A 17,347-nucleotide genomic window follows, 5' to 3' on the forward strand; every position below is an offset into this window, starting at 1 on the left:
TAAGATAACTCTATGTTGTAGGACATTTCATGCTCAGAAGGCCACTTCTAATGTTTAAACATCTTAAGTTTGTCTATAACCCTTCAAAAACATTTATGTTGTCACTCTTGCTAAAAGGTAACTCAAAAGGAAAGAAAATACATTACGGTTTTATTCTTTTTTTTCTCAATAAACATTTTGATAATCATTGATTCTTAAATCTTGAAGACAATATGTCACAGAAAAGCCCAATTATTAAAGTAACAATTGAATCTTGATATTGACAAAAGTTCAGCTATTAACTAAGGCTAGATAACAGAAGGGCAGAGACAAATTGCTTGGAAATGCTGAAAAGAGCAAAACCTCACAAGTTTTGGGCCAGAGACTGACCAGATGTTATAGTGCTGAATTTTGTCTGTCCAAGGACCAATACTGTGTTGTTTGATATTTGCCAGAATGCCCATGTTCAACTTGACCCCCAAATATTCTAGCAATTATTTTTACTGTGGATTTCATTGTGGAAACAAACATCACTGTTTGACCACGTGTCTGTTAAGGTCTTTTTCTTTCTTCGAAGAATTTGCAATTATCAAATGCGTACTATGCACCTCAGTGTGCAAATGTCTTATTGTAAATAGTAAAAATTGAGATTTGGAATTTAATAGTGCTTAGAGAAAGCTGCCAATGATGGGACATTTTATATTTAAAAATCTTTCTCCAGAAAGAATTAGTCTTGCTACCACACAAATCTAATACAGAGTGTTGATTACTTTCTGGCTTAGCTCTATACAAGATCTCAAAATGAATTTTATTTTTTGGGGGGAAGGGGAAATAAGTGGTTTTAATTTTTGCCTGGTTTTTTTGTAAATAGACTAAGTACATAGAAATTTGATATTAAAATTCCATATGAATAACACAATTCTATTCAATTTTCAGAAAGAATTTGTGTTTTCCTTAAACATTTTCAGTTTTTCCTCAGCAGACCCTAATTTTTCCTAAAGTCACTGCAAGTTCATTCAATTATGTACACTTTTTCTATTTGCTCAAAAATAGCAAATAGTTTATTGACAAAAGAAAACAGCTCCAAGATAAAAGCACATAAATATGTAGAACCTCCGGAAAGTATTACTAAACTATTTGAAGACAATTTGTTTTAAACAAAAAAAACCAAAACAAACAAAAAAAATCAGAAAAAAAATCCCCAAGCCTTCAATGTAAATATTTCCTAACCTCTTCTAAAGAGATTTATCTTATATTTTCTGATTCTAACAGAATTTTGGCAGGTTAGCCTCAGTGGTTTGTTCAGTGTAGGTAAATATGTAAGGATAATTTCAGAGGCAAATTTTCAGAATTTGGTAGAAATTTTACGTGGTTGATTAATTCTAATCAACATTTCGAGATAAGAAACAGTTGTATACATGGGGAGAGGCTGAAAATCCCTTTAAATAACTTAGATCCCCAAGTCTTTATATATCCCAAATTTTTTCGCAGTTTGACCAATTTTCCATCTCTTCTAAGACAAATTTTACATTTTACTCTGTGAAGAATAGTTAGTAAAACACATAAAGCAGCACTGGGATCAGAGGTCAAAGAGAACTATTATGGTTGCTTCTTGACTCTACTCCCTAAAAAAATGCCTGAGAGTTACTGGGATGTAGAATTTGACAATTTGTGCCCTTTCTCTTTTCTTTAAGTCCTGTGCTGTCCCTGCACTGGGGCACAACTGTAGAAGGAATTGTCATCTTCACTGTTCTGGGGTAGGCACAGTGCCTGAGGAGGAGCATCTCTGAAACGGGAGATGTGGGTTCATATATTGCTCTTATGGAAAGAAGTTGAATTGCACAGCCACAAAGCAATGCTTTGTCATGCTGGTGCTTAGCCAAACTTTGCCAAGAAATGCTGGTAAACTGAAGGAAGCCAAGGATTAAATTCTACCCCCCTCTTCAGCACTTTAAATTGACTGGTTTAAACTTCTCACTTGTGTCCTGGACGATAGGAATCACATTTTAGTAATTTGCTTTTTCATTCCTATTTAACTTGTTATAAATTTTAATATCTAAGAAAGATTGGCAAACTTTACTCCTCAAATCAGAGATCTATGTAGTAATAGAAGTGTTTTCAATTTTGTATTTTAATTATACCAAGACTTAAACTATTTACTTTTTAATAGAATAATTGAAACAACTACTACATAAAACAGTGCAGTATATATAATATATAAAAAATATATATAATATATAACACATATGTGTTGTATAATACTATAATTATAGTATATAATGAAGTGTATTGAATAAATAAATATGTTTAAATGCAATGATAGCTAGCTGTTATTTGTAAAGCATTTCTTAAAAATATCTTATTAAAGGCTGCAAAGGATGAGATTATTTCAGATATGTTTTTCTCACTGTTTCATTTATTTTTGCAGCTGTATGAGTTTACTGATAGGTCAGAGAAGATAGATATAATTCAGTATTCACAGATGCATATTGTAAGTGAGGTGTAAAACTTACCATGTTCTTTTGCATTGTGATGAAGTTCCCATGGATCTTTAATTTTTATGAAATATTCACAATAGTATTGTACATTGACCAGCAAGGCAATCAAATTTCAATCATTCATGTTACTATTATTCTTACCCTTTGAATTTCCACAGCATGTTTTCCTGACTGCTCATTTGAATATGAGAACCCACCAGACAACTACTTTTCTTTGTGTTATAAAAATATTATAAATTTGCATTGCAAAGAACAACTACAAGAGAGAAATATTCAATGTCTATTTAAATTAGTGCAGACATATACTGTGTAAAAATAAAATGAGGATTTTTATGAAATAAAAAAAGAAATAGTTCACTAAATCCCATGTTAAATGGCTAAACAATAGAGGAAATACAGAGTGTGGTACTCTGGTGTTTAGAAAACAATTGTGCTGTAATAAATGAGGAGTTTTGTTGTCTATTATTTTCATGCAAATCCTGACTTTTGGTAGAAGATTTTCTGTAAGTTTTTTTCTCCTTGTCATTTTTATTATTAGTCTGTCGGTTGTGTGCTAACGTTAGAAGCTATATAAAAATACATGGAGAGACAGCCCTTACCCAAAAAAAGTGCAAGTCTAAAGATTAAAAGGTGGAAATGGAAGCACTAAAAAACATCTTACTAAGAGTGATACAGTAGGTTAGTGGATGAGACAGGTCTACCAGTCAAGGCTACTGCTTTCTAGACAAGTGATCTTCTTGTGATAAACTACCCCTATGAGTTAAGTAAAATGAGTTTAACCACAAAGTCAATAAATGTACACTGATGATACTAACAAGAAGCTAAGAATTATATGAGGACATATACAGTTTGGGTTTTTTTCTGGATCTTGACAAAAATTACCACAATAGTGTCCATATCAGATTTTCCCAATAGAGTGGTACTTGCACACTGAACCTGGCAGCACAGGGGATACCAGTGGTTCTTTGTTTACCAGCAACCTGACTGCATTAACTTTTATCTTTATGCCTGAATACTCTGCCATATTATCTCTTCAGTTTGTGTAATTAGGGCTCTTTAAGATAACGTGTCTGTGTTATTGTCACTTTGACTCCTGTGTAAATATAGGTATATCTAAAATGGGTTTAAACTTTTTAGGTCTTAGAAAACATCAGCAGTCCACTTTATGCCAATGTAGAGGTTAATGTGCATTATATTTATGTTTTTCCAATGGTTTGTCTTCAAACTATTGCAGTACCAAGCCTACTGCTATGAATGTTCACAATATTCATGTTAACTACATATAGACATGACTTCAAATATACACATTCTGCATAGCAATCTAGAAATATATGGTATTGAGTCTGTCTTATGATAAAGCTCAGAGGTTTGTGGTCTAGGCAGTTTTCCTGGGTCTCTATGATGAAATCTGTGCACGTATAAAGTATCTTGTGTTTCCAGAATGTGTTTAAAAATCAATAAACTTACAAGAAAAATTTTTTTTCTTATTTTCTTCAATGTTTTTTCTAAATCTTGCAATATAAAGTAAGTTGCTATACTAAGTTGTTAAACAAGTGGTAGCACACATTTGTTTAATAAAGCTGACTGTTTGCTGGGACTCAGGAGGACTGCCCACACATCTTCATTGTGTATTCTTACCTGGAAGGTGAGGTTTGGATCCTCTGGGAAGGAGGCAGTCAAAGTGCTGATGGCTGTGGCTGTTTTGTTCACGAGGAATTGTGCAGAGCTCTGTAATAATAGTTTCTTTTTTCTAGCTTCATATATGGTAGCTACTGATTTAAAATATGAAATTTCTGCTAGTTAGACTCAAGTTTTAGGTGTCCAGAACAGACAGAGGTCATTATACCTTTTCATCCTGATGAATGAACTGAACTTTAACTGGGAGAAGTATTTAACTGAATTCTCTTCTTGCCCAAGCTGTTATTGTGACATGATCAAAAGTATGAACAGGTTAAAAAATAGTAACATAGTTCTTGGCTATAAGACATGGCCTATATTTGGTTGCTGTATAAATGACCTCCTTCTTACAAAATAAATTTTCTCTATTTAAAGCTATATGTATTTTTTAAATTCCTGTGGTCTACTAAAGCTGAAGAAAACCCAGCATAGACATTTCTTTTTTTTTTTATTTCCATCTAAGTAAATTGATGCAAATGGAGGGACCAACTGGAAGGTGGAATGTTAAGAAAATCACATGTTCTTTAAAGGTGTGAGGCTAGATGAACATCAAATATTTTTTCGTTTTACCAAATCTTTCAAAAAATAATGTTGTTATTTCCATCCAAAATGACAGGATACATTTAGACTTGTGACATCAGAGGAAAGAGCAAAGCAGCAAGAAAACCTGTATTCCTACAGTTAAAGTGGTTTGTTTTCATACTTTTTAATTCTCAGAACATAATTCACTGTCTTTTCTCTTTTTTGCTTCTGTACTGGGTTTACAGGGAAAATTGTTCTGATACAAGCATATTGATTGCAGTAAAGAACTGTATATTACCTGCACTACACACCTCACTGAGATATTTAACTGATGAGAAATGTGCTCTAACTGACACCAAACAAAAGCAGTGTTGTCTTTCATTGTAAGAGTTTGCTCTCTACATGGCCTTGAATGTTCATTTCTTTGAGAGAAGATAATGATTCATTCTCTTCCTTTGCAGTTTCCAGATGGCTAGGTACTTAAAAAGTCAATATTGAATTTCTAAGTAGAAATCCACATAAGATTACAGTAAAGCTCCACTATCACAGCATTGTATTAAGAGATGTATTGGTATATTTCATATATATAAAAATAAGAAATTTTAATTTGACTTATAAGCAGTATTTTAAAATGTGCTATCTTGGTTTTAATGATAATTTTTTTGAAAGTTTGAGTTTTTTTAGTCTAGATTCACCCAAAGCAAAAAATAAAAGTGAATTATTGCTGGAACAATCATGCAAAGTCAGAGTCACTTCATGCTTTGAAACATAATTTTCTTTGTTATTTGTTTAAGGTTTAAAGCCAAGTGATCCAACCATGACCGGCAAAACACAGACCAGCAACGTCACCAATAAGAACGACCCAAAGTCCATCAACTCCAGAGTCTTCATCGGCAATCTGAACACAGCCATTGTCAAAAAAGGTGACATCGAAGCAATCTTTGCGAAGTATGGGAAAATAGTGGGCTGCTCAGTGCACAAAGGTTATGCATTTGTACAGTACATGAGTGAGAGGCACGCGAGGGCTGCAGTGGCAGGAGAGAATGCCAGGATCATCGCAGGGCAGCCACTAGGTAAGGACTTGCTCATGTCATAAAATACTGTTTTCTCTTTCCTTTCTATTTGAAATATCATCTGCTGCTGGTGCCTTCATGACTAGTAAGTTTGTTTTGCTGTTGTTCCATCTAAGTGTATTTCCAAGATGCTGGATCTGACAGAATTTTTAATGTATGGGATGTTACCTAGATATTACAAAATGTTTAGTGCTATAAACTGCTGCTTTGTTACATAGATCATTTCTGACGGCTTTATGCTTCTCTTTGTAATCCCAGTGTAGTGAACATGATTACTCATGTGAGGAAAACATAAGTATTTTTTCTTGGACTTTAGTTAGTAAATGTAATGTAATATACCAAGGCTCATCTAATAGATGTGGTTGTCTTTCATGCAATGAATCTAAAAAAATACCTAGCACAGTTATGTGTCAAATGTTATACAGAAGAAAAAGAGTAGGTTTTGTTTGTCCTTGACATTATACCAAATCAAACTGTAATACTGTTATTCATTTAGAGAAGTCTATTATCAAAAACTTAGATTGCAGTTGTTCCCATATAATATTGTGGACATTGTTCATCTGAACTCCAAATTAAAGAAAAAAGGTCATATTTTTGTTTTCTATTGCTTTGTCACGAATGCTTAAGTAAGATCTGATTGTTTCTTTTTGCAACTCTTACCTCTGAAAGCTGAAATTATATATGGAGGCTGTTAATGATAAAATCTGATGTACAGTACTAACCCTATCTGTCATATATATAGTAGTAATGGACAGTACAACAAGATGTTTTGTAGGAGCCAGAGATCTGGCATATTCATTTTCAATGTTGCAGGCTGTGGAAGTCTATTTTTCTGAGTGATTGTAGAAATTGAAACATTTGTGTTAGATGGGTTGTTCTTTTGTCATAGTTGTTCAGTAATTTTAAGTTTTATAACTTCTATCTTTTGGGATCAAAGGAAAAACAGGTTGAATAATTTCAATTATATTCAAAGGGAGATTACAACTTTAGTAAAAGTCATATAAAGGAACAAAGTAAAAGAACTCAAGTGACAAAAGCAGGGCAGCAGAGTTAGTCTGTGGGATGACATTATTAGAAGACATTTCCTGGAGTGATGCTCTCCAAGCAATTGGCCATGTAATGCCATCAGTGCATTATTTACAGTTTCTTGCACACTGGTCTGAACAGATTTTTAAAACTGTGTTTTCCTAAGGCAATAGATCTGTTATTACTATGATTACTGTTGCTAGTCTCTTTTAGCATTTCTTGTGGCACCTATAATATGCCAAGTGTCTTGTTAAAGGAGATGTCCTTGCACTATTCAATGTAGTTTTGTGCTTTCTGTAGCAGGCAAGTGAAGTTGTTGCAAAGGAAATTAAGTGACCAACAACTAGTTGAATTGTTTGAATCTTTTAATAATAACAGAAATTTTGCTCAGCACTAAGTTTCAACTGTATAATCCTAAAATACTTTTCTTTTTCTGAAAAGACTTTTGATGGTATATTTCATGCCCAAGTTCCTAATGTGTCTAGGAATACAAATAATAAGCAAGGTGAAATTTTCTTTTAGCTGTTCCAAACCTAATTTACTCTTTCTATATATGAAATACAGTTGTCATTGCTATTGTTTGATAAAAAGAATGAATTTGTAAAAATGATACTTCTCATTAGACAAACTCTTTCGATGAGTTCTTTCAATTGGCAGTAAACTTTAATAGTCACCTCATATTAATGAGTCGACTGAGAAAATTTACTTAGGATTGTGACCTAGAAGAATAACTTATGTGAAAATTGTTCATTATTGTGAAACTTCTTGATGAGAATTTACTTTTTTCTCTGTCCTGAGAGCTTTACATTTTGAAATAAACAAAACTAATGAATTTTTATCAATAGTGGAGTTATGGAAAGGGGACAAAAAAAGTCTGTTACAGATGTACAAATAAACTTGATTAAGCTGAATATTAGCTGGATATTTTTTAAATGGAATTAGAATATACTAGTAATATAATGAGGGCTGGATGGTAGTCAGTTTTATAAAGCTATTTGAGCAAAGGAATATTTGAAAAAGTTTTTCCCACAGCGTATGCCTGATACTACTGTACACTCTAGTACTCAGTACCTCACAAAAGAAAGAATAACTTCATTTAGGCTGCATTAATAATGTACATTAGTTCTTTCATACTCTCACCAAATGAATTGTTTATGTTAACTCCTGCCTTCTATGGACTCCTACCATTCAAAGTTATGCGGCTTTACCCACGAGTCAGAAACTGTTTGCATGTGTGTAACTGAAATTAAGAATTGAACCTGTAAATTTCTATAGCTGTATAAGTTGCTACACAATTCACTGAGCATCCTGTGTAAATGTTTCTTCTGTGGTGGAGTCCCAAAGTATTGAGCTCCATAGGTATATAACAAGGTATATTTTTAACAAATTCCTCAGAAGTACAAATTTAAAGCATTGCTATTGCCGTCAGTATTGTCAGCTTCCTGTGGGTCAATATAATTGGCCTGTTGGTCTCCTCCGTCAACTCTAAAACTCCTACTGATGTGCTTGGTGGTCAGTGATATGTAATAATGGCTGTGCTGTGGATGCTGCAGCTTCACGGATGTGGATTTCATGAGCTGTGTGATTATTTCAAAGCTTTCTGTTCCATGAACTGCAACACACTAAAAAGCTGTGGGGTAGAGATCATAAAGGAACACAAAAAAATATACTTAAGAAATTTATTGACATCATTGTGAAGTTCAGTGTAGTTTCTTGAGGTGATATTATGTCTTCATGGGAATAGTGTGTTTTCCTACCAGCAGGGCAGAAACAGGTCAGTATTGTGCACAGGAGTCTGCTTCACAATGATTATTTTGTGAATGGCTTCAGGCTGGAGCCAAGAAAATATTGAAGCTGGTCTAGGATATGAACATAGAAGCTATGTTCTTAGTTGTGGGAACTCACTCACATAATCAACTCTCCTCAAAAGTTTTTCATTCATTTAAACCTACCGATGAGTTACAGAATATTTGCAAATATTCACCTCCCTCACACACGGGACAAAGAGACAAGGTGAATAGGAATTATTCTGAGGAAATACTGGGTCTGTCTATTAACTTTACTGAGGGTAATTTCACCTTTCTCAGGTGAGATGAGGATTAAACACCTACTTGCTCCCAAATAAATGGTGCAAGTCCCTCACTGCAACTATGGGCTGAGAAGCAAGGTGCAGCAAGAATGAAACTTTTTGGTACGTGATAGAGAATACAGTTCTTCACCTCATGTTTTCTCCTGTTTTTCACAAGGGTCACGGCAAAGCTATTTAACTTTTTATTCATTCCAACACACATGAATTCTGTGGAGTCAAATACCACATAAAATGCATTTAGTGTTCTGCAACTTTGTGTTGTATGTTCCTGTTTACCTTATGCATTTGGCAAATATATAGAATTAGAGAATCATGCAATCATTAAGGTTGGAAGAGACCTCAAAGATCACTAAGTCCAACTGTTAACCCAGCATTGCCATGTTCACCACTAAACAATGTCCTCGAGTGCCACATCCACACACCTTTTGAACACTTCCAGGGATGAGTTTTCCACCACTTCCCTAGACAGCCTGTTCCAATGTCTGACTATCCATTTAGTGATAAATTTTTTTCTAATATCTCCCCTTGTGCAACTTGAAGCCATTTCCTCTTGACCTGTCACTTGGAAGAAGAGAGCAATCCCCACCTGGCTACAACCCCCTTTCAGGTAGCTGTAGAGAGTGATAAGATCTCCCCTGAGCCTCCTTCTCTTCAGGCTAAACATCCCCAGCTCCCTCAGCTGCTCCTCATAAGACTTGTGCTCCAGCTCCTCCACCAGCTTTGCTGCCCTTCTCTGGACATGCTCCACCACCTCAGTGTCCTTCTTGTGAGGGGCCCAAAACTAAACACAGGATTTGAGGCGCAGCCTCACCACTTCCAAGTGGAACAGGATAATCACTGGCCCAGTCCTGCTGGTCATGCTGTTTGTGATGCAGGCCAAGATGCCATTGGCCTTCTTGGCCAGCTGGGCACACTGCTTGCTCATGTTTAGTGAGCTGTTGACCAGCACTCACAGGTCCTTTTCTGTTGGGCAGTTTTCCAGTCGCTCTGCCCCCAGCCTGTAGCACTTCATGGGGTTGTTGTGACTCAAGGGCAGGACCTGCACTTTGCCTTGTTGAACCTCATATAATTGGCCTCAGCCCATGAAACTAACCTGTCCAGATCCCTCTGCAGAACCTACCTACCCTCAAGCAGATCAACACTGCCACCCAACTTGGTCTTGTCTGCAAACTTGCTGAGGGTGCAGTCAAACCTGTTATCCAAACCATCAATAAAGATATTAAAATAAAGATATATGTAACAGCTTCTATCTAAAATTCTGTTACAGCTATCATAGGAACTTCTACATCATAATGACCCTTTGATTTACTTGGTTTATAGTTTGTAGTTATTATTTTTATAATGATATGACCTAATTTTTGTCCTCTTTCATGCACATTTTTCTACTAGAATAATTCCTTTAGCCTCAGAACGTCTTTTGATTTGTGCCTGAATAAGACCCAGGCCATCTCACACATACCTTAAGAAAGCAAGTTAAATGGTGCAAGGCTCATACTTTTGTTCTCTTCTGTTACTTTCTTTAAGACACCACAGAATTTCATTCTTGGATCCTGAGGAAAATGAAAAGGATTACAGTACCAAGATTATGAAAGATGCTGTAATTCTTAAGTTGATGCCCTTTTTAACTAATAAATTAGTTCCACTGTAGCTTCAATCCTGTTTTGTTGCTGTAAGTATTATTCACGTGTGTCTGCCTTCAGGTCTAAATTAGATGCAGTCTCTGAGTACCAAGTGAGTGCATATTGACATGCAGCCTAAGGTAAGATGGTAGTTGCAGATAATTATTTTGGGTGACATACTCTATTGCACATCCTTTTCAGAAGCACAAGAGCCCTGCAGGGGCTTTCTAAATTATAACTACCCAGTAGAAAAGATCCAAGGAGAAGAGCAGGTAATAAAGAGAGACTGTAGAGAAATTCAACATATACCTTTGCTGGAAATTGAATTGATGTGACAATAGGGCTGTTTTACCTTTTGTTTCCCTTTCCTCTACTCAAAAAATAACTTTTCTATTTTATATTTGTAATGTCTAACAACAATGAAAGACTTAACTATGTATTTGCAGAACTAGAACTATCCAGACTGAATTTTTTTTATCTCAATCTGAAATTCAGAAAACATTAATTGTTACGTGAATTTTTGTATTTTAAAAAGAATAAATACTTATGCTGTTTTAGTGAACTTCTGAAAAATGTACTTGAGCTTGAAAAATGACAGATTTATCCAAATTTTCTTGGTGACTAAGCTTTACTTAAACGAATGATATGCTAAGATAGGAAATTCAAAACTGAATTAGTGGTTATTCAGTTTCCACTTTGTCATCAACTTTCAGTTAGTAGCATGCAAGTATAACCATCATTCTTTCAAACAAAAATAACTCATGACTTATTAAAGCAATCTTGTTACTCTTACCCACCTACTCCTAGTACCATAATGGCAGGTAATATCAGGACACCAATGCTATCTTGTTTTAAAGTGTACAGTGAAGGAGCAACTGGAAAGGATTCTTGCTTCTGGCCTGTCTGTAAAGACTTGGGTTTTAATGTGGGTCAAAACATTCTAGGCAAGGACAACAGCTGTCTTAGAGAAACACCAGAAATTATAGTAGTATAATTAAAAATCAGAATGTTTTTGTATTTTAATTTATATTGTAATGAAATATTGAAAATAGCATATATTACACATATAGTAATTAAGCATATATTCGAACTGTACTTCAAGTCATATAATGTTGAAAGATTGGATATTGCATTTGCACCCTTCTGGACCAGAAAGAGCAATGCACTTCATAGAAAATTCCATTCTAATTCAGCAGGTGGACATTCTAATATACTGTACTTAGCAACATTGCACTATGGAGTAAATAATCTGAGAACTGTAACTCAGTAATATGCAGGTAATTGTCTATCCAACTGAGACTTAGAAAGCAAGGCATTTAAGTTCTGATAAGTCATAATAACTATATAACATATGGTTTTCAATGCTTGACTGTTTTACTTCAAAGAATATTACTGGCACAATAATCCTCTGTTTTTTTCTGAATAGAGTTTAAGCAAAAGCAAAATCACACAATGAAATGCTATATAAGGAACTGTCATCATCATGTAAGTTTAAATGAAAAAACTTCAGTAAGGAAATAATTGAATCAACAGAAAAAATTTATCCATAAACCTGTAAAAACTATGAGATATGATGAATGTTGGTACATTGTGGGAATGACTTTTACATTTGTTGAACTTATATAATTATTTGTTGAATACTTCACCAGGTGATATCAATTCTTTTTGTAAAGTGGTTGTCAACATTCAGACCAGGTTTTGAGAAAGTTTATTTGATCCAACATTTTTTAATGTTGAACAAAACATAAAGTAATGATAAAGAAAAAAGACTAGGTGGTCCTCTTCGAAAAGCAAACAAAAAACCAAATAAAACACACAGGGATTGTGCATATGTAGCCATAATGAATGTAATGACTTAGATGTCACAGGAACTAAGCGAAACTAAGGCTGGATTTGTGCTGTCTTTATTAAATCTTTATCACTAAATTACATCTTAGTCAACACCTTCATCATCGAACCCTCAGGCACAAACAGACTATTACAGAACTTCTGAAAAATTATTAATTAACCTTCCACATCTTAGTTCAGAGGTGCTGACTTTTCCCCACTAGAACTGACTCTTTCATGTTATTTCAATCTGTTTCTATGTTTTGGAACCAGTGTAATGCTGTTTCAGCCTATTCCATGCAGAAACAGGGATCCTGTCTAAATCTTATCTCATAGGTCTCTGCCCTTTTGCTGCCTGGCCCTGTGGTCTTGGTGAAACCTGTGTAACAGCACACAGCAGTGTCAAGTCTCACTGTAGAAGACCTTGGATACAACTACTAGTCATTTTTCATAGGATCTTCTGATAGTGGGTAATTTCCATATGTCCATTCCCATTACACATTTTGATGTCTCCCAATACTTATATATCTTCTATTGTTGCATCAGTAGGATTCTGCAGCCAAAGTAGCATTATAATCCAGTTGTCTTATGCTCTTGAACACAAAAAGATTATTAAAGTCCTGTTTGCTGTGCATTTTTATAATCAATTTTTTCTCATCCTATAGTCACATTGATGTGAACCATTTCATGTACTATCCATGCACATAAAGCAACTCATATAGAGGAAGAAAGGAAGGGTAAATTTTAACAATCATCCCTCAGCAGTTCAAGGCTGGGGACCATTGCATAAAATCGATGTGTCTGTCCCAAAAGAGCAAGCTGAATCTTTCATCACATAAAGAAAAATCCATGTTTTAATGGAATGAGTAATTTTGTTAGATTGAGAATACCTAGAATAAAAATGGGTGAGTTTTACTCCCCGTACTTTACAAAAGTTTCTATTTTTCGCCTCGCTGGACTTGGTCTCTCCAACTTATTACGAAAAGTGAAATTACAATTTAAACCTATCTTTTCATATTCAGAAAAGTAGCAAGTACATTTCATGAAAATAGTTTAGTTATGAGGTGAATTTGTGAGGACAAATCTCTCCTTTTTGTTTGCCTGGGGACTCCTCCTGTTAAATTCCTCATATATACCTAAACTAAAAATTTACAAAGTTCTTCTTGGTACATGGTTCAGTACTCTGAGCAGCCTGATGTCAGCTCATGCAAATGTTAAGTATTTCCTCTACTATAATGTCAAGAATAATGATCTAATTGCTTGCCATCAGAGGATGTTATTGTAAGAAAAACTTTCCTTCGAGGCTTTATACAGATACATAAAAAGAGTCAGTCTTCTGCATAGCCAGCTCATCTTTAACATCATGGACAAAGTGTTATCAGGGGATCTTTCCATGTCCTTTTCTGCTGTTTGACATGTCTGTGTATAGCCTCAGGGCCTCATTTGCATGAAATGTTACTTTTTTCATCATTTCATCCTTGGGTTTCATTGAACCCTACACTTTAAGTCTGCTTGCAAGAAATATTTACCTGTTTGTGGGTATGATATATCCTTAGTAATTTTATAAGTGCCTTTCAAAACAATTAGACAATGTTATCTCAAAATTCTCGATACTTAAGCCTTTATTATATGCATATCTTGAGGTTTTGGAGGTTTGTTTGTTTTTTGTTTTTTGGGTTTTTTTAAGCAAACATTATCCAGTAGGTCCTTCTGGATTTGAACTTAATGCTGTTTTATCTCTGTTACAGGCCTATAAGAAGTTACAAAAATTTGTTTTCCTTTGTGGCAGACAAAATCCTGCACCTTTTTTTAAATATACTTGCTTTAATTAGTAACTGCTGAAGCCATTAAAATTTGTAGAGCTATTAAATAATGTTAAATTCTGAACTGACATAACATCATGCAGTGATAAAAATACTGTAATGATGCTCTCATAACATTTGTCTCAGTGTCTCATACGGGATGCACTGTAGAAAAAGAAGAATGATCTCTAGGATGCTCTGCAATTTTTGGTTTTGTTGTGCTAGGAGGTCTCATGTTGTCTAGAGCTTCCCTTCTTTGTTTTATCCAGATTGATTCAATTTGATAGGCTATTTTCCATGCATTTGTCTTCTTTCACTTCAAATAGAATCTCATCTGGACTAAGTCTGATATTTTTTTCTTGATCCTTTGACAATACTTCACTATTTCACTTGTAGTGATGAATATAGAGTTGATAATGTCATGTCACCTAGCTTTATATGTGTACCTACCATATCCTCATGTTTTCTCATTCTTTTGTTAAAACATTTCACTTGTTGACCTTGTTCTAAAAGGCATATGGAAGAATTCATGTCTGCTACAGGCTGTGTGGAAAGGCAAGAGATCAGATGATTTCTCATCTAAATCTAACATGCCAATATTCATCTTTCTAATCTACAATTTCAAGCATGGGATTTTTTTAACAGATATTCAACACTGAGTGGGTGACAGGACAGAGTAATGCTATTTTAGTTTACTGCAGAATCTGTGCAAATCTTAGCCCTGCTATTTGTCATTTGGACTATAACAGTTAAACTCATGAAATAGCTTTCCCTCCCGAGACATCACTCAGCTGTTTGGAGGAGAAAGTATAGCAAATATTCCTCTTACCAGAATACTGATGTAGCATCCGAAATTCTTCACCAGATCATAGTCTAAGTTCATGGAGGCAGGTCTTTAGCATGATGAACTTCTAGGATCACTCTTTCTCACTTTCTTTCCCTTCTTAGCAGCAAGCTCAGCTAAAATGCAAGTATTCTTTTCCTGTTTAGCTTAACTGAGACAAAAACTGCTTGTGAGGGCATATTTGCTATCACAGGTTTGATTTCATGTCTGAAGCCTACTTGAATTTCACACCTAAGGAAATTACAGCAGAGGAAATCTGTTTCTTTTTTAGAAAGGTTCTATCACAGGGTTCACACTTAATTCTGCAATTCTTTCAACAGTAGACAACTTCATCAGCAAAACTCTGTAAATCATATATATTGGGGAAAAAAACACTAAATTAATTGTTTATAACTTATTAATAATTCAATCATTTTTCAGCATTTCATGTGGACAAAGTGAAATTCACAGGCAAAAAAGGAGAAATTTGCCAAATGAGATGCTCTCTTTCTATACTACTTCTCCTCCTTTCAGAAGATATTTTCATATTCATGAACTCCCCCATAAGCTTAAGAAGTTTCAAGTAAAAGTCATTTTCTAGGTATTATAATGAGTCAGAACTGAACACTGTTCATATCCTTGATTGTTACAACCCTTTAAGTGACTCAGTCCCTTCTAGAAAACTAATGGAAACTGAATCAGACCTTTTTTCATGGCAAGACTTGTAATTTTCAAAAGACCAACTGAAAAATAATTAACCTGTGTTTTAGTAAAAAGCTGGACATTTTTACAACTATTTTAAATTGTGTAAAGTCCTTCTATACCTTACAGAATACTTCATATTGATTTAAAAAATGATAATGTATCTTTAAGAAGACACTGCCCATGTTGAAATTCAGTACAGAATTTCTAATTTCACATATTTTTAAATTCAGATATGTGAGTCCTGAGCTGTCTCCCACTAGATGGTAACAGCCAGGTAGCTAAAAGCAGAGAACATACAGTAACTTGTCCCAGAAAGAAGTACAATCGCTTCCACAAGTAAAGGTTGCTTACATGTCTGTGCCACCATGAGTAAGACCTCTTTTCTTTTTTCGACTTTTTTTTTTTTTTTTTTTGAGGAGTGAGATTGTGTGCTTAAAGACTTAAAATACTCTGCTTTCCTTTGCGGCAATCTCAGTCTTTCAATACCATTTTTTTTTTTTGTCAGTTCTGTTTCTTGTTTACCTAGTCTTCTCCTCAATGTAAGTCTTCACTGATTTGATGTCATCCAAACACTTCTGTTATGATCACAGTTATTCCTATGTATTGTTAGAATCTCATCAAAAACAGCATTTCCAATTGACTGCTGCAGTAATTAGTTGTAGACATCTGTCCCACCTCTCTTTTTGTTTGCAGTTAAATGTCAAATTTTAATTCTCTTGTGCTTTCTTTCATTCTGTCCCTAATGCACCATACAATCATAGAAAAGAAAGGAACAGAACTTAATGAGTTTTAAGTGTGGAACTAACTTTGTGATCTTGAAACAAATATGGGAATTGTATAATATTTTCTAGTTCTTCTATTACCATAAGGTTTCTGGAGTCACTTCATTAAATCTGTGTCTATTTAACTAGTCTTTCAGGTGAGAAACACAATATTTGACTGAAAATAGCAAGCGTGAAAAAAGACTAGATAAAGAAAGAAATACTAGATGACAGAAAACCCTGTAGCTGGAAAAATCTGAAGCCATTTCAAGATGTGATTTACCTCTCAGCTGTACACTGTGATAATTCAACATCTTAAATTGTAAAGAGACACTTAAAAATACTTTTTATTATTGATATCTTAAGATAAACTTTATCCCTTGATTTGATACTGTCATAGTTTTTGTTGAATTATAGAATAATCTCTGTTGGGACCACACCTAGTTCAAATTCCTGTTCAAAGCAGTGAATAGTCCAGAAGGTTTTTCAGCTGCTTTGCAGTCCACCCATGCAACTCATAAATCCCGGTCTTGGCTGGAGATTGTTAAAGATGAAGAGCACTTAAACCACCTCTTCCCCCACCTATAAGTTATTTATTCTATCATAGAAAGCTCACTGGGCTGGTCATAGTTTGCCTCAGTAAATGTACTGACTGGTCCTAGTTGTCCTTCCTGAGTCTGGACATGACTCCCAGGAAGATTTGCTTGTAATTGTCCAGTCTGTCTTGTCAGTGTTGTATGTCTTCAACACTGAAGTCCATCCTAATCACAGAAGTATGTCTGACATACACGCTGTTCAGCAACAGATCATACGCAGGGACTTCCCCAAAAAAAAATTGAGGATCTGATTTGCTTTTTCTTATATTCCCTTCTTCCTCTTCAACCTTTTCCAAGTTCTGCCGCTTTACCAGTGAAACAGCTGGGTTAAAAGAAATTAAACAACATTT

The 17,347-nt window shown here is 34.7% G+C and overlaps 1 protein-coding gene across 2 annotated transcripts in view; it reads left to right on the forward strand.

Annotated features, from left to right (window-relative positions):
• The window catches only part of RALYL (RALY RNA binding protein like), a 375,282-nt gene that overhangs the window by 185,883 nt on the left and 172,052 nt on the right, over window positions 1–17,347 (forward strand). For both annotated transcript variants that reach the window (XM_027659107.1, XM_027659108.1), the window contains exon 3: window positions 5,471–5,749. In XM_027659107.1, coding sequence (XP_027514908.1) covers window positions 5,494–5,749 — 256 coding nt within the window. In that variant the 5' untranslated portion in view covers window positions 5,471–5,493. The remainder of the gene's footprint in view (window positions 1–5,470; window positions 5,750–17,347) is intronic.

This window comes from Corapipo altera, unplaced genomic scaffold (assembly GCF_003945725.1).
Source record: "Corapipo altera isolate COAL_440 unplaced genomic scaffold, ASM394572v1 52, whole genome shotgun sequence".
Classification (NCBI taxonomy): domain Eukaryota; kingdom Metazoa; phylum Chordata; class Aves; order Passeriformes; family Pipridae; genus Corapipo; species Corapipo altera.